At 43.2% G+C, this 23,189-nt stretch overlaps 1 protein-coding gene across 3 annotated transcripts in view; it reads right to left on the reverse strand.

Annotated features, from left to right (window-relative positions):
- The window catches only part of LOC129403278 (leucine-rich repeat-containing protein 37A3-like), a 129,490-nt gene that overhangs the window by 65,241 nt on the left and 41,060 nt on the right, over positions 1-23,189 (reverse strand). For 2 of the 3 annotated variants that reach the window (XM_055129876.1, XM_055129875.1), the window contains exons 3-6: positions 13,876-13,961; positions 11,024-11,095; positions 10,044-10,118; positions 8,307-8,416 (exon numbers count right to left, since the gene is read on the reverse strand). In XM_055129876.1, coding sequence (XP_054985851.1) covers positions 8,307-8,416; positions 10,044-10,118; positions 11,024-11,095; positions 13,876-13,961 — 343 coding nt within the window. Of the gene's footprint in view, positions 1-8,306; positions 8,417-10,043; positions 10,119-11,023; positions 11,096-13,875; positions 13,962-23,189 lie in introns of those variants that run through there. The other variant, XM_055129877.1, reaches the window with a different exon arrangement.

Consider the following 23,189-nt stretch of genomic DNA (forward strand, 5'->3'; position numbering starts at 1 on the left):
GCTGACCTTACTGATCTTATCAGTTCGCCATTCCTCTCTCACTAGCCAACGCCCATGCCTGATCTGCCCAATGCCCATGCCTGATCTGCATTTTACTATTGTTCCTATGGGGGTCCAAGCATGCATACCGCCCCCCCCCCCAACCAAGAGGTATAAGTATTGTAACTGCTGTGAATAAACTCTCTCTCTCTCTCCTCCTCCTCCTTCTGGCTCTGCGTCTGTTCATTCGGTTACGTCCCCTCCTTAGCCCCACGAAGGGTCCTCCCTGCGGGACAGGATGATGCCTGCAGGGGGGACCCCACATCTCTCCAGTCTCAACAATGGAAAACTAATTATCAAATGCTGCATTGGCAGTAGGGCTGTCTTTCTTGGGTGAAAACTCCAACAATACTGAATGTTGTGTTGAAATATGGAATGTAATCAAGGTAAAGTGAAAATGAAGTGAAATTTATCAACTAAGCAGGCAGGGATGGGGGCGGGGGACGGGGGGTGGGAGGTATACTGGGGTCTTTGGTGGTAGAATATGGGCACGGGTGAAGGGATGGGTGTTTGAGTATTGTATAACTGAGACATAAACCTGAGAACTTTGTAACTTTCCACATGGTGATTCAATAAAAAATTTAAAAAAGAAAGAAAGAAAGAAAGAAAGAAAGAAAGAAAGAAAGAAAGAAAGAAAGAAAGAAAGAAAGAAAGAAAGAAAGAAAGAGAGAGAGAAAGAGAGAGAGAGAAAGAGAGAAAGGGAGAAAGAGAGAAAGAAAGAAAGAGAAAGAAAGAAAGAAAGAAAGAAAGAAAGAAAGAAAGAAAGAAAGAAAGAAAGAAAGAAAGAAAGAAAGAAAGAAAGAATATGTTGGAATATTTTTCCTGAAAAGCTGCCTTCTGGAGATAATTTCAGAGGCAGTTTCCCTTTTTTCACAAGAAGCCTAGCTGGTCTTTGACATGCAGATCTTAGGTGCTAGCCAGGCCTGACTTGACATTGTAGATTCCAGGCTCTGGCCCAGCCTAGTCTTTGGGATGTAAATTTCAGGTGCTGTCCAGTTTGTAATTGACATGTACATTTCCTGTGGCAGCCTAGCCCAGTCTTTGGGATGTCTTTGGGATGTAAATCCGAGTGCTTTCAGCCCAAGGAAGGCTTCCATTTTGGTTTTGTATCTTCTTTGGGGGGGGGGGGGGCTAGATTAATGGCCTGCAGATACAAGAGAATAATGTTGCCTCAATGTTCTTCCTGTAAGATCTTTTGGTGCCTTTGGTGACTTCAATGTATTGCACCCTTTGGAAGTGCGGGGTTGAGTAAAAGGGGTTCCCAGAGAGGGACAAGGGAGGAGAGACTAGAGAAGGAGGTGGCGGTAGATCCAGAGAGAGGCCGGAGCTGGGAGTGCGGGAGATGGAAGATTAAAGATTGAATAAACGGTAACTAATCAGGAACCAGCATGGTCTTCGTTCTTCCTTCGCCTTTCCTTGACCACTGGCTGTCCCAATCCAGTCTACACACTGTGGTTCCAGGGCACCGAACGTGGGCGGTGAGACAGAGCCGCCCGGAGGCCGCAAGTGCACTCACTCCACGACGAACTTTAGTTTTACACAGAAAGAAAGAAAGAAAGAAAGAAAGAAAGAAAGAAAGAAAGAAAGAAAGAAAGAAAGAAAGAAAGAAAGAAAGAAAGAAAGAAAGAAAGAAAGAAAGAAAGAAAGAAAGAAAGAAAGAGAAAGAGAGAGAGAGAAAGAAAGAGATAAAGAGAGAAAGAAAGAAAGAGAGAAAGAAAGAAAGAGAGAAAGAAAGAAAGAAAGAGAGAGAGAGAGAAAGAGAGAGAGAGAAAGAAAGAAAGAAAGAAAAAAGAAAGAAAGAAAGAAAGAAAGAAAGAAAGAAAAAAGAAAGAAAGAAAGAAAGAAAGAAAGAAAGAAAGAAAGAAAGAAAGAAAGAAAGAAAGAGAGAGAGAAAGAAGGAAAGAAGAAAGAAAGAAAGAAAGAAAGAGAGAGAGAGAAAAAGAAAGAAAGAAAGAAAGAAAGAAAGAAAGAAAGAAAGAAAGAAAGAAAGAAAGAAAGAAAGAAAGAAAGAAAGAAAGAAAGAAAGAAAGAAAGAAAGAAAGAAAGAAAGAAAGATCTGTTCTCACTTCACTTGCCTCTGGCTGTTCTGCTCACCCTGGTCTTCCTTCTCTCACTGATGTAGTTCTCAGTCTTCCACTGGTCTGTATCCCATTCTCCCTCGGGAACCTTTACTTCCTGCTGCTCACTGAGACGCTTCATCAGGAGGCCGGTTCCGGAGAGGAGCTTGGCACACGCCAGCCTCACCTGGGGCTCAGAGCGGTCCATTTCAGAGTCCGGATCTCGTGAGCAATGAGCTTCCTCACGTCACTGTTGGGGATGAGGGACCACAGCTGCTGGATGAGTTGCATGTCCAGTTGGTCTCCGGGGTGTGGTTTCTGTGTGGCAGAGACGATGTCGGTGGCCACGTTGTGATATTCCCACTGCGTCTCACTGGACTGCTTGACAGCCGGCACGAGGTTGCCCGGCATCCCGGCGTCCTTCTCATGGGCGGTGCCTTTGCTACCGACGGTTTTCTCTGGCAGCGCGATGCCTCTGGTGTTCGCCCCATTTGCAGCATGCGTGCTTTCTGCGGTCTTCTTTCCTGCAGATGAGTGTGAAGGTTGAAAGGACTGGAGCCAAGGTTCGTCCTGATCTCTCCAAGACAGAGACTCCTCTCTTGGCGGGGACTTGATGAGGTTCTCACCGCAGCGAAAGGAGGCCGCTTGGCGACTCGCACCGGCCTCTCGGGTGCTGATTCCTTCGTCTCTGTACTCACTCTGGCTTTGGGCATTCTGGGCAAAGCCGAGAGTAAGATTTATGAAAACGGTAATTTTTTTCAGTGTGTGACACGGGGCTGGGAAACTTCATGTTCCGAACTCGAGCGTCTGCGTCTTCCAAAACGAGGAGCGTGATTTTCAAGTCTTTGGGTTTGTTTTTCGCCTAGGCTGGGATTTTCGGAGAAGTGGCGGCAGACGGGCTGCCCACGGAGAACTGCTCCAGGTGGTGGACACCACCGCCTCGTGCTCCTGGATGGAGGAGGACTCCTCATTGAAGGAGTTTCCCACCCATTTCCTGGGTGTTCCGCCAAGGGAAGCTCTTTTGGTTCTCTTGGGGCCGACTCCTGAGCCTTCTCTCTCAGGCAATGTTCCCTAAGTCTAGCTGCTCATTCATGAGAACGGACAGGCTGTTTCTCTATGCTGAGGCCTCCTCCGGTTCAATGGTCAGCTCGGTGCTGGTATTCTTCTTTCGAGTCTGTAAAACCTTCATGAACTCCCTTTTCGTGGTACTTATGGACTCTTCCTCCTCTATCAAAAAAAGAGCTTGCTTTTGATCAAGAAAGGTAACTGGGTATAATTTTGGGAGCACAGACATAAATTCCAGACAAGCAAATTAGTAATCAGGAAACAAGAGCCATATTGGGGGAGGGGGGCACAGGGAAGCCTTAAGTTTACACCTGTGATTGGCAAGAACAGAAGGAGAAACAAAGTGATCATCACTATTTATTCAGAATAAATAGGGCATGAAGTTTAGTGCATGTATTTAGGATTATCCCACTGGGGGGCAGAGTGACAGAAGAGCAGATAAAGTATCTATCTTGTACGCAGCCAACCTGAGTCTGTTCCCCAGCACCCATACTGTCCCTCAAGCCTTACCAGGACTGATTCCTGAACACAAAGTCAGAAGTAAACTTTGACTACCTCTGAGTATGCCCCCAAACAAGCAAACACTCAAACAATAATAATTTGATTATTCCACTGGTCCCCAAGGACCAAGTACCCAGTATTCAAGACAAATATTTGCTGTTCAGTTAGACTCTTTACAGATCAACTGACTTCTGTTTTATTTTTTGGCCATTCCCAGCCATGCTTAGGGGTTGTTCTTGGTTCTGCTCTCAGAGTTCTTGAATTCAACATGATCTGTTTCCAACTGTATACTGTGAATCTGAAAGTATTTCAGATCATTAAAAACTAACTAACTTTGGGTCTGTGATTCAGCCACAGCACACAGAATTGAAGAACAGATGACTTAAATAACATGCATCTTAGAGATAAATGACCTTCCTTTATGATTAAGGAGGAGTTTTAGATAGATAAAATTGAAGATTAAAACTGAGCAAGTTCCAAATTCTGTTTTAAAGTCTACATTTTTTGTTAAGAAATACCTTTTTTAATGTCTACCTGCTCTCAATGCTTATTGGTTTATATAGAGTTAAACATTGAACTAATTTAATAATTTATTCTTTATGCTGATAGTTTTAACTTTTTTAGTAACACAATTTAACCCTAAAGTCCATGTTAGAATCTATCTTATAACTTATAAGCTAATTGAAGAAATATTAATACCATCAATCACTATTAACATTTGAAAACTTTATATAATGTATCACAGGGAGAGCAATGAGATTAGTTCCTGGTATTTCAAACAAATCACACGTATTTGGATCTTCTTCAGGTTTATCAGAGAAACCATTTAATAAAGTTTACAGATATAATAATGGAGTTATTAGATAATTCAACACCGAGCTAGAGTAGCTAAGCTCAAGAACTTTGAATGGTTTAATGGACTACAAAAATAATCATTTTTTAGTTAGTTTTCTTATGGCTCACAAATATCACATGTCTAACAAAAGTTTAATAAAACTATCCTGCTCTTGATCATAACAAGGTGTACTAATCAAATAGGTAAAAAGATACATGATAAAGTTTATACTTGGTGCTCAGAATTCATCCAAATATAAACTACACTTGAAAAATAATTGAGGTTTTTTTTGGGGGGGCTACCTAGCGATGCCTAGGGGTTACTTCTGGTTTTGCACTCAGAAATCACTCATGATAGTGTTTGGGAGCTATTTGAGATGCTGGGGATTGAATCCGGGTTGGTTACATGCAAGGCAATCACCTTACCCACTTTACTATCTCCAGCCCAAGAGAAAACATTTTTATAATGGCTAAATTTTTACTTTAATTAAATTTTACATGTGTCTATTACTTATACTTGTTTGCATAATTGTTGATAGCATACTTTTTAAGTAATCTAGAACCACCTTATGAAAGTAGATAAATGCAGGGCTAGAGAGAGAGTACAGAAGGTAGAGCATTCACCTTGCATGTGTCCAACCCAGATTTGATCCCTGGAATCCCACATGTTCCCTGAACACCAGCAGAAGTAATTCCTGAGTGCAGAGCCAGGAGTAATCTCTGAGCATTAATGCGTGTTGCTCCCAAAAGCAAATTAAAAACTAATCAACAAATCTTTTTTTGCTAATTATGGCCACCAGGCTGGAGCGATAAGAACAGCAGGTAGGGCATTTGTCTTCCACCTGGCTGACCCGGGTTCGATTCCTCCATTCCTCTCGGAGAGCCTGACAAGCTACCAAAGTATCCCACCCACATGGCAGAGCCTGGCAAGCTCCCCGTGGCTATTTGGTATGCCTAAAACAATAACAACAAGTCTCACAATGGAGACATTACTGGTGCCCGCTCAAGTAAATCGATGAACAACGGACAACAGTACTACAGTGCTACAGTGCTGCTCTCAGAAATTATTCTGGGTGGTGCCTGGGGGACCACATGGGAATCTGGGAATGAAACTCGGTTGACTGCATGAAAGGAAGCACCCTGGGGCTGGAGCAATAGCATAGTAGATAGGTTGTTTGCCTTGCATGTAGCCAATCCGGGTTCGATTCCCAGCATCCCATATTGTTCCCTGAACACAGCCAGAGCCAGGAGTAACCCATGTGCATCGCCAAAGTGTGACGCCAAAAAGCATAAAAAGAAAAATGCAAGCACCTTCTCCATTATACCATCTCTCTAGACCCTCAACTATGACTTATTATACTCCCATACCTTTATCCTGTCCTGCCCACATGAGGAGAGAGGGCTCTTTCTCTTTACCTCTTTCGTGTGCTAATATTCTTATTACCATCACAGCCAACAAAGAAATTCCTCCAGAAATCAGGTCCTTATCTGAATGCACCCTTCCTCCACTATCCACTAATTCCTTTGCTTACTAGGCCTTAGTCTCATATTGTTGAATCTGGGAAGATGTCTAAGGATATGTTAATGGATTTGCCAGAGTATATGTCAATGTGCAATGTTGAGAAAATCTAGAAAATGATTTGTTTTGTTTTGTTTGGGGGCAACACTCGGTAATGCTCAGGGGTTACTCCAGGTTCCGTGCTCAGGAAATCACTTCTGGTGGTGCTTGGGAAACTGTATAGGATGCCGGCAATGGAACCCAGGTCTTCTGTGTGCAAGGCAAGTCCCCTACCCACTGTACTATCTCTCTGGCTCCTGAAATAATATTTGAGCTCCCAAAATTGGGGGAAAACAACTCTGATTAGATGTGTATTTTGCCTTCACCTACTTCCTACTATTTTCATCTCTACTTAGGGAACCATAGAAAGTTTCTGACTGCTTCAAGGTCAAGTATAACATTGTGCAGTTGGGTTTCTCTAGGGGGGACAGTGGGGCCAAATCCAGAAATGTTCAGGGGTTACTTCTCTCTCTGTGCTCAGGGATCACTGCTGCTAGTAATTAGGATCGTCTGGAATGCTAGGGATCAAATCCAGGTCTGCTGTATGGAAGGCAAGTGTCATAGCTACTAGACTATCTCTCCAACCAGCCTTTACTGAAGAATTCAAAGTGCTTTTGGTGGAGTGATGTTTAGAGGGGGAGTTAAGGGAAGTGAGGAAGAAGCATGGACTTGCAGAGAATCCAAGACTGGGATCACAAGACCTAGGCATTAGGCACATTTAACACTTTTAGTTTTGCTTTTCCTCACCTAAAAAAATGTTATTAGTATTTTATTCTGAATTTTTATTATTTGGTTTAGTTATTCTCTAAAACATTATTGCAGTTGGAGTAACATGGTTTTAATAGTACCAATGCTATTGGTTTCCATGTACAAAGTAAACTTCACCTGGACCACCGCTGAAGTGCCGAGACACCATGGTCCTTACAGCACCTCCAGTCTGACTCTTCTCCCTCTTCTCCCCGCCACCCCCAACAAATCCCCAGGTTTGATGTTCATCTTATGAAAGGTGATTCGTAAATGATTCTTATGCCCACCTCTGAGAAGAGAGTGGTAGAGTTCAACTCCTTATATTTCTAAGAACTATTTCCCTTGGTAAAAGTCAGAATCTCAGTTACATCATTACCTTAGCAGTCTATGCATGACCTGAGACATCAGAGGAATGGAAGAAAGGGATGGAAGTAGGGAAGGGAGCTAACGATAATGGTCACAAATGAGGGCCACACTCTAGGCAAGGTGCTGGTCCTCCAGAGGAGAGCTCAGCCACAGAATGCAGAAGAGAGTCTGAGAAGAGAGTGGTAGATTGCGAAAAGTTTATTTTGAAAATAACACTATCTTTGTGTAAGAAGCAAAGTGATTTGATGTGCCCAATTGCTGATAGCGAATCTGATTCATAATATTCCAGCGTGAAAACACTTTTATGGGTGGGGTGTGTGTGTATGTGTGTGTGTGCTCGCGTGAGTGCGTGGGCACTCGTGAATGTGCCACACTCAGCGGTGCCCAAGGGATACTCCCAGCAGTGCTTGGGAAACTGTTTTGTGGGGGGTTGAATCCCCACCTCCCACATGAAAAGCATGTGGTACAACCTATTGATCTATTTTCCTGGGCCCCTAAAAGCACATTTTGGAAGTTATCAAGCTAAGGTCAGTAAACTTACTATGTGGAAAGATACTTAAGAGCACCTGAGTGCTTTGTAGATGGAAGGGTTAAAATTCAAAGTAGGCCCAAAGGTGAGGATGGTCTAAGAATCCACGAGCCCATCCATCATTAGAAGGATTGAGTGGCAACCTCTGCTTAGAAAACCAGAAATTCTCAGGCTCTAAGCAAAACTTTCATAAGACAGTATGACTTGTACTTGCCTATAAAATTACAAAAACACATGCAATAAAATACTTACACCTGTCCTATGAAGAAAAGGGAACTTGAGATCTGCATTCTGTGGCTGAGCTCTCATCTGGAGGACCAGTACCTTGCCCAGAGTGTGGCCCTCATTTGTGACCATTATCGTTAGCTCCCTTCCCTTCTTCCATCCTTTTCTTCCATTCCTCTGATGTCTCAGGTCATGAATAGACTGCTAAGGTAATGATGTAACTGAGATTCTGACTTTTACCAAGAGAAATAGTTCTTAGAAATATAGGGAGTTGAACTCTAATAAAAATAATGCAACTGCATAATCAGTTTACAATGGACCCTCAGTGATTAAAATTAAAATGAAACATAAATTAAAAAGCTATCAGCAGGCAATTCAGACTCACCGCAGTGTGTGCTGCTGGTACATTCACAATGTAGTTTGACTACTTTGCAGACAGAGTCTATTTTATTCTTAAATTGGCAGAGGCAGCAGGTGAGATGCCTAGGTAATATCCTATGAATGGAAACACAGAGAATTAAGTGCAGAGTAAAGGGGTTACTTTAAATAGGTAGAAGAGGCAGCCAAAGCCATTGTGCAGCTATTCAAAATGTTCCTGAGAAACAGGAATGAGGTGCTGCTCGAACTCGGTGGTGGTGGGAACCCAACTGGGAGGTGGTACATGCAAAGCTTGTACCTGAACTCCTCTACTATCACTTCAGCTCTCAGAAAATTGAGTTTTGTTCTTTAGTCATATCTGGTGGTGCTCAGGGGTTGCTCTCGGCTCTTGGCTCAAGAACGATTCCTTGCAGGCCTCAGAGAACTACAGACAGTGCCAAAGACTGAACAAGGGTTAGCCACATGCAAGGCAAATACGTAATCACTATTCTATCTCTCCAGCTCCCACATAATGATAAAAATTCCAGTTATCACCTGGGGAAATCTGAAATCACTTTTCCAGACTTTGAAAAAACAGGGACTAGAGTAATATTATAGTATTGCAGGTCTGGCATTTGCTTTGAACACGGTCGACCTGGGTTTGATCGCAGCATCCATGAGACACCAAAAATGATTCTTGACTATCTCATTTTAAAAATATTTTTTAGTGCGTTGGTGAAGGGATGGGTGTTTGAGCATTGGATAACTGAGACTTATATCTGAAAGCTTTGTAACTTTCCACATGGTGATTCAATAAAAGAATTTTTAAAAAAATATATTTTTTAAAAATAAAATTACATCTCAATTAAACATAGCTTAAGAAAAATAAACAAGAAGGGGTATGGTGCCACCAGAATGTCAATCTATACCTGTGAGGCAAGTGCAGCAGCAGCCAGATGGAGCCTTCTGGCTTCCTGATAACCCGAAATTGCTGATGTACCTGTGGCCGAACTCCAACAACTTAGGGCAAGTTTACCAAGAAACTAAACAGCCAAAAGTTTGGTATGTTGGAACCACACCCACAAAGCACGTCTTGCTCAGTTATACAAGCTCATTTACTGGCCATATTTCAGAGACCCATAAATCTCAAAAGAGATCAAAAGCTGCAATTAGGGCTGGTCGTGAGGCACCCTACGGCCAAGCGGGCATACTCTGCAGGGCATATGCCAATAGTTATTTCTCTGGAAAAGATGAAAACAAGGGCCACGATCCAGAGACACACAAAATAATCTCTTAACTGAGAAGTTCTCTGCAGAGGTTTCTCCACACCTTAATTGTCTAAACTTTTAGAATTCCAGGAGCACACAGCCGCTCTTGTGGCCGTATGACATCTTATACTATTTATAACAAGCATTACAAAAGAGAGTATGGGGAAGATTGTCTGGTGGGATGAGAAGGTGGATCCTGGGAACACTGGTGGTGGAAGATGTGCACTGGTGGAGGGTTGGGTATCCTATCATTGTATGACTGACACTCAACAAGGAAAGCTTTGTGACTGTATTTCACGGTGATTCAAAAAAAATTAAAAAATAAATTAAATTAACATTCTGAATAAAAAATAGTAATGTGGAGTTCATGCCATGTTGTATTAGCTTAATGGCTGAATAAATAGCAGTACTCTTACATTAAAAAAGAGAGCGAGAGAAACAAAAATAAAAAGCCTTAAAAAACAAAGTGAAAATAAATGTCAGAAAAATCAACTTACAGTTTTTCCAATTTAAGAGTCATCATGAGGATGTTTTGGACTGGTCCAAGTGACACTTGTGTTGCTCCCATGTCTCTGAGGGAGAAAGCACAAGCATGATGTGAATCCAAATACAGAAGCTCTAGAGTTACATAGATGAGATTAAAGAGGCATAACTTTGATTCTGGCCTTGCTGTAAAGTCAGGTCAATGGTTTACTCTAGACCATAATTCCAGAGAGCTCTTACTGATAAGAGATTTCTTTGTCACCAAATTAATTACAATTTGGTAGACTAAATAAATTTCCTTCCTTCCTTCCTTCCTTCCTTCCTTCCTTCCTTCCTTCCTTCCTTCCTTCCTTCCTTCCTTCCTTCCCTTGTTCCCTCCTTCCCTTGCTCCCTCCCTCCCTTCCTACCTCCCTTCTCTTGTCCTTCCTTCTCTTGTCAATTTAGACTTCTCATTCTAAATTGCATCTACTTCTTTTAATGTTTCTTTTTCATGTGAGCTGGGGGTGGCCTTGGATTTTGGCCCCATCTGGCAGTACTTGGGAGATATGTTGGGTGCTGTACTTGTGGGTTGCTCTGAGTAGGACTCCAGGGAACACATATGGTGCCAGAGATTGAATCCAGGCCTCTAGCACGCAGTGCATGGGTTCCAACCACTGACCTATCCGGTCCTCTTTTCTTTATTTTCTTTTTAAAAATAATGTTTACATTATTACTTGTTACTTTCTGGAATAAATAATACTTCTACATGCATCTGTATGTTCTTATCTATATGTACTCAACATTGCTCTTTTGCTCTGTTGGCTGTTACCCGTGTACATTCTTTTTTAATCTTTTCCTTTGACAATAAATCTCATTTCAACAATCCAGTGTTAAAATTCAAATGATAACTTTTAAATTCAATGCAAGACACTTAATCTTTGACAAAAATGGAGAAAATTAAAGACCACAAGTTATAGCAAAAATCATATGAGCTACAAACTATTACAATACTTACAGATATTTTAATGCTGGCAATTGAAAAAGATATGAATCTTCCATAGTTGTTCGAGGATTATGACTGAGAATTCTAAAAAAGTACAATAAAATGAAAATTATCTGCATAATCAGTAGCTAGCATTAAAGCTTATATTTATATTACTGGCATGGAACTTGAAGGTGAAAAACTTTATTTTCTGTGATTATCTATAATCACACTTAGAATCCATAAAGCATTCTCCCCCTTTTTTTTGGTTTGTTTTTGGGTCACACCAGTGATCCACAGGGGGTTACTTCTGGCTCATACACTCAGGAATTACTCCTGGTGGTGCTTGGGGGACCATATGGGGTACTGGGAATTGAATCCGGGTCAGCTGTATGCCAGGCAACCACCCTACCTGCTGTGCTATTTCTCCAGCACTAAGCATTCTCCCTTTGGGAAACAGCCACTTCTCAAGATGATAAAGTGAAGGGCAAATGGGGGTGGGGGTGGGGGTGGGCGGGAGGGGGGAAACAAAACAAATGTACAGCAAAAAAAATATGCTAACAAATTTTTCCATGTTGAAAACTCTGTGATAGGGGCCAAATAGTACAGCATAGTACAGCAAGTGGGGCACTTGCCTTGCATGCAGTTGACTTGTATGTTTCATTCCTGGAATCTTATATAGGCCCCAGAACATCCTAGGAGTGATCTCTGAGCACAGAGTCAGGAGCAAGCCCTGAGAACCACTGGTTGTGTCTTCCCATCACCCCATCACCAAATAAGAAAGAAAACCCGAGGAGTGATGATGTCTGCAGGAAGTCCTTGCTCTGCAGCAAATATTATTTCTTTTTCTTTTTAAAAAAGTTTTATAATGTAGGAGTGCCGGAGTCCAGCTCCGGCATGAAGACCACCGACTCAGAGATGAAGCATTGACCAGCAGCTATCGAGGCTGAAGGCAAGGTTTTTTCTCAAGCAAGCAGTTTTTATATTCTTAACATACATTTGCCCAGGCACGTAGCCAAGTCAAAAGATGTTCTCATGAGTTATACACCAAACAGACATATTTTGTGTTTGTCTCAGGATGCTCTCATTAAAAAATACCAAGTCAGATTATTCCCAAGGTTACTTAGAGCACGAGGAGTATGTACGTGCAGGATGTGTCCTGCTTATCTTGCTGGTAGATTTTACCTTCAAGGCCCCTCTTTCAAGAGGCCCTCTGCACAGGACTCTCCCAAGCCCCCAGTGCAGGTCATACAAAGTTCATTGTCCCACGCTGGTCTCTAGTCTCTAGTCTATGTGCTCTAAGCAATCCCACTACATAGGAGCACTGCTATTTATTCAGCCATTGGTTAAGCTGATTAAATTGGGCATAAACTCCACATTACGTTTAAAAAATTTTTAATTTTATAAGTTAGTTCACAATGTTTGATTACACTCAACATTCAAACACCAATCCCACCACCATTATACCTTCTGTCCACCAAATTTCGGATGTTTCCATCCCAAGCCCCAAGCCCTGTCACAAAACACAACCGAAGTAATATATTTTGTGTTGTTATGAAGAACTGCTGAACATGCTTCCAAAAAAGTATTCATATAGGAAACAGTGTGAAGATTGTTCTATTTTGGCAGGAACCATTAAGGCATTCTGGAGGATATCACTAACATGTTGTTGAAGTTTGTGTGGCATGAACTTTGGTGTACATCTCTGAAAATATGTATATATGTGCATATATATATATATATATATATATACATTTCCCCCTATTTTTTATTGTCTACTATCTGAACTCCATCAAATGTGGTGTGGTAATTATGGAGAATGGGTAGGAAGTGTTGCACGATGTGTTGCGAGGCCACTTTTGCCGCTGCACAATCCAGGAATATGTTTGCTCATAGGTGAGGCACAGCCTGAGTGCATGGGGCACGGCCTTGAGTGTGGCGGCTGTTGGGTTGTGGAGGTTTTTGGCTGCCAGAGCTGGGTCCTTGGGGTGGGAAGGGCTCTCACCCACACCCCTCTGGGGTGCACTGTGTGAAACAGCCTGGTGCGGAGTCCAGTGGCATGGTTATGGGGAACTCATGTTATGCTCCCTTTCGGGAGAAGCAGCCATGTCATCTGGACAGTGGCTGATGATGAGATTATCTGGCGCCAGCAGGAGGTGGCTTATGGCATGACCCCTGGTCACCGGAGACTGGAGAAAGTGAGCAGAAGATCTCCTCTCCTGGTCCCATTGAATCTAGAGTCCAAGGTCACAAAGTTCTGCATTACCTAGGTCATATAGGACTTCACTCATGCGTGAACTCGGCCAGAGCGTGTGGGGAGCAGCCTTGAGCGTGGCATGGGTTCCTGCCTACCTCTGCACTATGGGCCCTAACTGTGTCTTTTGATATCTTTTGAGATTTATGGGCATCTGAAATAAGGCCAATAAATGAGCTTATAAAGCTGAGCCGGATGTGGTCTGTGGGTGTGACTCCCACATACCTAACTTTTGGCCATTTAAGTTCTTGGTAAACTTGGCCCCAAGTAGTTGGGGTCTGGCCAAAGGCACTGCAGCAATTTTGGGGTAAATGGAAATCTGAAGGCACCATCAGGCTGTTGATACACTTGCCCCAGGTACAGGTTGATCTGCTGGTGGCATCATACCCCCACAGATATTTATAATGGCTGCCACTACAATTCAAAATGTTTCTTACACCCTGAGAAATTCAAACCATTTCATGGCTTAACATAACCAGCTAAAGATAAAAGTAGGGTCAATCCTTGGTTTTGAACAAAGAAGACAGGGTCACTCTAAGAGGAGCTGGTGGGAGCTGTCATGTCACCAGTCATTCCCACAGAGATCTCTGTGCCCTGACCTTTATCACACTGTATGTGATCACTGACTCACCTGTCAGCCTCCTGAATTTTCAATTTCTTGAATGCCAGGGCCACTTGACTGTCACTGGTCTGACAATATCCGGTAGTTACTAGATACTTCAGAAAAAACATTATGGATATATTGGTCAAATGAACCAGTTCCTTCCCTCCCTCCCTCCCTCAGTTCCTCACTACTTTCTCTCTTTCTTTGGTTTGTGGGCCACACCCAGGAATGCTCAGTGATTACTCCTGATGGTGCTTAGGGGAACATAGGGAATGCCAGGCATGAACCTGGGTCAGCCACCTGCAAAGCAAACTCTTTTCCTGCTATATTCTCAGTCCAGTCCTAGAAGCAGCTCATTTTTGACAAAAAAAATTTTGTTCCAAGGAACTGAAGCAATAACACAGCAGATAGGACATTTGCCTTGCATGCGGCCAACCTGACTTCGATTCCCAGCATCCCGTATGGCCTCCTGAGCACCGCCAGGGGTAATTCCTGAGTGCAGAGCCAAGAGTAACCCCTGTGCATTTCGGGGTGTGACACAAAGAGCAAAAGGAAAAACAGAAAAGGTCTTCATCACGAATCATCAGAGAGATGCAGATCAAAACAGCTATGAGATACCACCTCTCACCACAGAGACTGGCACCCATCCAAAAGAACAAAAGCAACTGCTGTTGGCGTGGATGTGGGGAGAAAGGGACTCTCCTACACTGCTGGTGGGAATGCTGACTAGTTCAGCCCTTTTGGAAAACAGTATGGATGCTTCTCAAAAAATTAGACATTGAGCTCCTATTTGACCCAGCAATACCACTCCTGAGAATATATCCCAGAGAGGCAAAAAAGTGTTGTCGTGGGGCTGGAGCGATAGCACAGCGGGTAGGGCGTTTTCCTTGCACGTGATCAACCTCGGTTCAATTCCCAGCATCCCATATGGTGCCCTGAGCACCGCCAGGAGTGATTTTTGAGTGCATGAGCCAGGAGTACCCCCTGTGCATCGCCGGGTGTGACCCAAAAAGCAAAAAAAAAAAAAAAAAGTATTGTCGAAATGACATCTGCACTCGAATGTTCATTGCAGCACTGCTCACAATAGCCAGAATCTGGAAAATACCCGAGTTCCCGAGAACAGATGACTGGTTAAAGATACTTTGGTACATCTACACAATGGATAACTATGCAGCTGTTAGAAAAATAATGAAGTCATGACCCTTGCATATAAGTGGATCAACATGGAAAGTATCATGCTAAGGGAAATGAGTCAAAAACAGAGAGTCAGACATAGAAAGATCGCACTCACCTGTAAAATATAAAGTAAGAGAATGGGAGACTAGCACCCAAGAGTAGTATCGGTAAGTAACAGGAGGTCTGCCCACGGCTTGGAAGCTGGCCAAACAAGTTGGAAGAAAAGGCAGCTCAGATAGAGAAGGGAATACCAGGTAAAGGGTGGTCCAAGGACCCACTGGGGATGGGAGATACGCGCTGAAAGTGGAATATGGATCAAACACGATGGCTACTCAATACCTCTATTGCAAACCACAACACCTGAAAGTAGAGAGAGAACAAAACGGAATGCCCTACCACACGGCTGGGTGGGTGAGGGGGGGTAGGGTGGGGAGGGGGTGAGAGGGATACTGGGATCATCGGTGGTGGAGAATGGGCACTGGTAGAAGGATGGGTACTCAAGCATTGTGTGACTGAAACATAAGCATAAAAAGTTGTAAGTCTGTAACTGTACCTCATGGTGATTCATTAATAAAAAATTTTAGAGGGATGTAAATGAAATGCAAACATGGAAGTTCATAAGTTTGTAACTGTATCTCACGGTGATTCACCAATAAAGATTAAAAAAAATTTTTTTAAATGCTCTGGCAAATTCCTGGGAAACTAGACCATGAGACCCAAAGTGTATGTGACTGTAGCAAAAAAGACTACTATCATTAATAGATGAATTCCATGAGGTTGTAAGATACAGGAGCAATATGCCAAAATTAGTCATATTTCTAGACACTCGCTAGAAGTAATTAAAGATGAACATTTTTTCAAGTTTCACATAAAGGGCTCAGAGCTATAGTACAGCGGGTACAGCGTTTGCTTTGCATGCAGCTGATCTGGGTGTGGTCCCTGGTAAATCCTATTGTCCCCCACAACACTTCAGCAGATATCCTTGAGTGCAGAGCCAGGAGGAAGTCACCCAATGTGTCACTCAATTTGTCACCCAATGTGGCTCAAAAAGAAAAATAATTTAAAAAAATAAATTTTAAAGGTTTCATATATAATGTCATAAAAAATGATAAACAGGAGAAGAGATGAACAGGAACTTCCTCGAAAAAGAATACAAATGGTCAGGGTCCGAGAGATAGCATAGTGGGTAAGGTGTTTGCTTGGATGCAGCAAACCTGGGTTCAATCCCCAGCATCCCATATGGTTCCCCAAGCAGCATCAAGAGTGATAACTAAGTGCAGAGCTGGGAGTAAGCCCTGAATATCGCCAAATATGGCCCAACTCCCAGCCCAAAATAAATACAAATGACCAAAATGCATATGGAAAAAATGTTCTATATCACTAATCATCAGAGAAATGAAGATCAGAGCAACAGTTGGAGATCATCTCATGCCACAGAGACTGACTGGTACTCATCAAAGAGAACAACAATAACTAGTGTTTACGAGGATTTGGGGGAACAGGGCTCCTCATTCACTGCTGTGAGAATGCTAACTGACCCAGCCTTTCTGGGAAGACAATATGAACATTCCTCAAAACACTAAGAATTAAACTTCCATATGACTGGCAAAGGAACCCAGGTGTGTGGGACCTGGGGCCTAGATCTCCAAGGCTGCTCAGATTGGGACTGGGCCTCTTCTAAACAGATTCTCCATTTTCCCATAGCTAGGCAGTCACACCCAGAAACCTCCCACCCCAGCTCCCACACACACACACATACCATGTAATCCCTTCAACAGCCAACATCCAGAGAATATAAAACCAAGCTCCCAGAAGCGTGCGGATGCAATCACACAACATCTGATACCCTAGTTATCCCTCTTGGAAAACCTGGCAAGTTACCGAGAGTTTACTGCCCACACGGGAAAGCTTGGCAAGCTCCCCATGATGTATTCACATGCCAAATAGAATAAGAATGATGGGTCTCATTCTCATGACCATGACTAGCCTCTAATGAGGCACCGTTGGGAAGGACAAGTAAAGAGAGGCTGCTAAAATCTCAGGACTAGGATGAAGGAGCCATTACTGGGCCCGCTCAAGCAATCGTTGATCAACGGGATGACAGTAATACATACTTGCAGAAAGCCCAGCAAGCTACTGAGAGTATCCCGCCCATTCGGGCAGAACCTCGTAAGCTACACGTGGCGTATTCAATATGCCAAAAACAGTAAAGCTAGGTCTCATTCCCCTGACCCTGAAAGAGCCTCCATTCATTGGGAAAGATGAGTAAGAAGAGACTGCTAAAATCTCAGGGCTGAGAGAAATAGAGACGTTACTGGTGCCCGCTCGACTAAATCGACGAACAACGGGATGACAGTGATACAGTGATGACCCAGAAATTCCACTCTTGTGAATATATCCTAAGGGCCCAAAAGCACAATGCATAAAAGACGTCTGCACTCCTAGGTTCATTGCAGCACTATATACAACCGCCAAAATATGACAACAGTCCAAATACCCACGAATAGATGACTGGATAAAGAAGCTATGGTATAGATTCACAATAGAATATTGCCCAGCCATATAGGAGATACAGTCATGCAATTTGCTGCAATGTGGATGGATCTGAAGAGCATCGTGTTGAGTGAAATGAGTCAGAGGGAGAGGAAAGGACTCAGAACCATCTATCTCAAACTTTGTAGGGGAACCTCAAATGTCCAATGGCAATGGAAACAATGAGCTGAACTGGTCTTCAGTAGGAACTTGCCACTGGGGCAGAGGTGGGAGAAAAGTTTGTGAGGGGAACAGTAGGACAATGAGATGGCTGGATAAAGTGCCTTCTACAGGGGCAGAGGGGGTAAGGGGGAGCAGGGGAGACGGGTGGAGAGTAGTGGACACTAGTGAAGAGATTGGTGTTAGAACAATGTATGCCTGCATCTCAATCATAAATATCTTTGTAACTTTGTAATTCACAGGGATTCAAAACAAAATTTTTTAAAGGATAAAGGGACTGGAGAGAGCATACATGGGTTAAAGTGCTTGTCTTGCATCCACTGACCCAGGGTTGAATCCCCCACACCCAGATGGTTACCACCAATAGTCATTCCTGAGTACAGAGAGCCAGGAATGGCCCTGGGAGCTGCTGGGTGTGGTCCCCAAACGAACAAAACCCAAAAACCACCCATAAATTTAAAAATACCTGGGAGACATTCACGATTACGATCATGATATCCCATTAATCACCGATTTCTCAAGCGGGCTCAGTAACATCTCATTTTGACCTTTCCCTGAGATCTTAGAAATCCATCTGGACTCGGCCCTCCTAAAGTTGTTGCTCTGGGGGCTCTTCAGGGTCAGGGGAATGAGATCCAGCTTGTTACTGGATTTTGCATATGAATTGCATATGAATACACCATGGGAAGCTTGCAAGGCTGTCCCATGTGGGCAGGAAACTCTCAGAGCATTGCCAGTTTCTCCCAGAGGGAGAAGTAGGCCAAAGATATCCCAGGGCCTCAAAGCATGTTGCTGGGTGTGGTCCCCAAGTGAACAAAACCCAAAAACCAAACATAAATTTAAAAATACCTGGGAGACATTAAAGATGGAAATAAACAGAAAGACACGTCCTGGCCAGAACCCTATTGGTGATAGTATTCATCAAACTGAGCTATGCTTTTAGTATCATCTTTGTACAAATCCCAGCTTTATTTATTTATTTATTTATGGAGGTCAGGGATACATCTAGCAGGATTCCGGGCTTATTCCAGGCTCTGTGTTCAAGGGTCTCTTGTGGAGGTGCTAAAGGACCATCTGTGGTACCGGGGATAAAAACAGATTGTCCACAGCAAGGCAAGTGCCCTACCCGCTGTACTATCGCTCAGCTCCCAAAGTGGATTTTAAAATGATTATAATAAGCCTGAGAAGATAGTTAATGTCTTGCCATTAGCAGAACACAAATCCAAGTCACATCAGATACTACTTCATACTCAGTAAGATGGCTAAAAGCAGACAAAAGTGCAACCAGGGTGATGGAGAAATTGAAATCCTTATGCACTGCTGGTGAAAATATAAAAAGAGGCACTGCAGAAAAGCTTGATGCTCCCTAAAAAAAGTTAGCCATAGTTACCAAAGACTCAGCAATGTAATACCTGGATATGTGCCCAAGAAAAATGGAAATGTATCTATACAAAAATGAGTATTCATAGTTGAAAAATGGAAGGGGCACCTGAGCACATGCTTTGCATATCAGTACTTTCTCTGGCTGACTTATTCTGCATTTTAAAATAAATGTATGCGCACGCCTAGCTCATTCATTGCCTCTTTTATATTCATGACCTTATCTTTATGCTTTATGGAGTAAACTGTGGCAAAAGGACTAAGAAGTATGGCTCAGAGGTAAAACACTTGTCTTGCAGGAATAAAATCTGAGCTTCTATCCCCAGCCCGGCAAATAAAGGAGCAACAGTTTTTATCAATCTCAGAGAGCATGACTGAGTTGGGGAGTTCGCTCAAAGTGGCAGAGCAGATGCCTGGCATTTGCGAGGGGTTGAGTTTGACTCCTGGTATAATCAGATCCGTGAGCACCACCATAATTGGTTCCTAGGTCCTTTGGACATTATTGGAGAATCCTATTTAAAAATCAACAAAAAGAGGGTTCAAACAAACAAACCAAAAAGGGCTGGGGTAAATGCCTTGCCCAAGGGGGTGGGGTGGGCAGGTTCATGGCACTACCTGGCCCCCTTCAAGCACCCCCTCAGGGACCAGCACCCCATGAGCACTGCAGGGTATAGTCCAAAAACAGTAAAAAAGACTGATCTCTTTCAGTAACCAAAAACCTTTCTTTTGGTTACTGGGCCACACCCAGCTGTGCTCAGGGCTGACTCCTGGCCGTGCACTAAAGGATCAACCCCGGTGGTGCTCTGGGGAGCACATTCAGTTTTGGGGATTACACATGGGTCAGTGACATGCAAGGCAAGTGCTCTCCCAACTGTACCATCTCTCCGGCTCCAGCCAATATTACTTTAAATGACTTTTTAAAATAGATCTTATCTGGGGACACTGCCCTCTGTTGCTAGAAACCACAGACCCTGTCTTGGCTTCCTGCCTAGGTCACTGTGGCTGAGCAGATGGCTCTCTGCCAGTGGGCATGGGTGGAGTTCAGTCTCAGGAAAAGCAAGACCCCAAGAAGCATATAAATCCACCTCAAAATTCAGGCAACAAAGGTCTTTGCTGATCTTTGATATAAAAGAGAAAGGGTGTGCAAGAACCATGCCGAGAAGTGGTGCCTCTGACAAGCACAGGTGTGAGCATGGCTCATAGAAGGTGCTCTAATACACGAGGATTAGAAGAGCGACACCTGTTGGTCGTGTGTGTGTGAGCCTCCCGCCCTCCCCCCCCACCCCAAAGCATGGAGGCCTTTAGCAAACATCAGCCCAGGGGGCAAGTGCCTGGCCCTGATGTAGGATTTCCAGTGAGCACCGCAACTGAATTTGAGCATCACAGCCAGGGGTGTGTATGACCCTCAGACATCTCTCAACAATAAAGATGAGGAGTGAAGGTAGAACCTGTTTGGGGGTGTGGGGGCAGCAGGGAGCCTAAAGGGAGCAGCTGGACCACATCTGGGTGGTGCTCAGATGTGACCCCTACAGTGCTCCAGCAGCACTGTAAGTTGAAACAGAAGATATCTCCTTATGAAGATGGGAAGGAAAAGACGCACTTGGGAGAACAGATGCTTTCAGCTGCTGAATGTGATCAACTCCTCAACTTTCCAACTATAACAAAGAATCCAGTCACCCCTAAACCATTCCAAGGTCCTGAGTGGTCTTCATCTTTAAGGTAGAAGCTTTTGAACGGTGAGAAGCTGCTGCCAGGATTTCAGTACATACCCCAAAGTGATAACAATGCCTTAGAGTAAGCTCTCGTGTGGACACTCATCTAAAGACAGGCCATTATGCTATGTGGCTGGGAGAGCGTGAGGGCCTCGAGGTGACCCCAGCTCCGTCTGCCTTCACAGTGCAGCTCCCCACCTCACTGACAATCTCCACAGTGGGGTCAAGCGGTCAGTAGGAACAAGGTTTGGGTTTCCTTTGTTCTCTCTTAGTACTTATGTCTTGGCAAAATACTGATGTTCCACAAACAAGCCAGAGTGTCCACTGCTCTGTCTGAGTAAGGCATCGCCTTTCTACTTTGTCAAGTCTGCAGTTGCTACAATCATGGAACTTGTACCGATGAAATGACTAAAAGAATTTTTTAAACAAGTCATCACTCTAGACCTGTGTAGATGAAGAAACACTTGAAAGTCAGAAGGAAAAAAATAATTCTTGGGGCTGGAGCAATCGTACAGCAGGAACAGCAGGTAGGGCATTTGCCTTGCACACAGCTGACCTGGGTTTAATTCCTGGCATCACATATGGTTCCCCAGACACCGCCAGGAGTAATTCCTGAGAAGAGAGCCAGGAACAACCCCTGCCTGAGCATGGCCATGTGGCCCCAAAACAAAAACAAAAGAAAAAAAAGAGATACTGAACATTTAGGATTAGCAAACACTGTTGGATTTCCATAACATACTTCATTCCTGATTTCATCTGTAAGAGATGTGATTATCACCCTTTCAAAAACAATGGCATCTTATTAATATTTTGACAATTTATGGAAAATTTATTAATTTACAGTTGCAAATTATTATGGCATATTGTAGGTGACCTGATTTTTATTTAACTGACATGTTCACCACTCAATGTCTATTAATATTATAGATGCTTCATTCAAGAAACTGACTGAGAGATAATTACCCGGAACCCAGGAAGAATTAAGGTTTTGTGGGCCCTGAAATTCATCTAGTTTATTAAAATCCTGTTTAACAAATTAATGAAATGCAAAATTATTAATATAAAAATTGCTGGGATCTTCCCGAGATCTTGCAAGTAAGGTTTGGAGTTCAGCTTCCTTTAATTCCTTATCAATTCACCTCAGCTGGACCTTTTTGTTTTGTTTGTGCTTAGGTTTGGATTACACCTGGCATGCCTCAGCCCACTGAGCTCTCTGTCTGGCTCTCACCTTGACCTTTCCTCAGCTATATTTAATGCAGGGAGTAAATTATGATCAACCCAGCCTCTAATCAACCCAGTCATTTGTCAGATACGTAATAAAATGACCTATCTTTGTTGCATACGTTTAAGTGGTTTGGAACTTTGCACATGAACAGGAACCAAAGTTGGGACTAAATTGGGAATTTAAAATCTCATTCACAATTCAGCGCATACCAGTGACAATGCTAACAGGTGCCTTTCTGTTAGTGCTCGCGCCAATAATCAATAATAGTGAAAGCAAAGCCTGCCACGCCCCATGCAGATCTCCTGGCCTCCTTAGTTTCCTCATTTGAAAAAAAGGGATTGGATCTCAGGACATACTTGTTAGAGTTCACACTGGCCTTATACCAGTGAGTTAATAATAACTGTGTGATGTTTTTATGCACAGTTTCAATATATATTTATCTGCTTTTTTCACTTTCATCTTTTGTAAAAAGTCATTCCATGCCAGACTGAAACGTTCCAAAGCTCAGTTCGGTGATTAACTCGCAACCAAGATTCCTATCAAAGAGAAAAAGAAAAAATAAAAGCAGCAGCAGTAGAAAAAAGAAGAAAGAAGAAAAAGGAAGGAGAAAAAGAAGAAAGAAGAAGAATGAAGAAGGAAGAAAGAAGACAGAAGAAGGAAGAAGAAAAAGGAGGAATAAGAAGAAGGAAGAGGAAGTAGGAAGAAGGAAAAAGGAAGAAGAAAGAGAGGAGGAGGGTGAGGAAGAAGATGAAGACAAAAACAAAAAGAAGAGGAAGAAGGAAAAGGAAGAAGGAAGAAGAAGAATGAAGAGCAAGAAGAAAGAGAGGAGAAGGAAGAAGAAGAAGAAGATAAAGAAGGAGGAGGAGGAGTAAGGGAAAAAAGGAAGAGGAAGCAGGAAGAAGAGGAAGAGGAAGAGGAGGAAGAAGAGGAGGAAGAAGACGAAGAAGAGGAAGAAGAGGAAAAGGAGGAAGGAGACGAGGAAGAGTAAGAAGACGAGGAAGAGGAAGAGGATGGAGATGAGGAAGAGGAAGAGGCAGAGGAGGAAGAGGTAGAAGAGGAATAGGAAGAGGAGGAAGAAGAGGAAGAGGAAGAAGAAGATGAAGAGGAGGAAGAGGAAGAGGAGGAAGAAGAGGAAG

The sequence above is a fragment of the Sorex araneus genome, chromosome 3 (assembly GCF_027595985.1).
Source record: "Sorex araneus isolate mSorAra2 chromosome 3, mSorAra2.pri, whole genome shotgun sequence".
In the NCBI taxonomy this organism is placed as follows: Eukaryota; Metazoa; Chordata; class Mammalia; order Eulipotyphla; family Soricidae; genus Sorex; species Sorex araneus.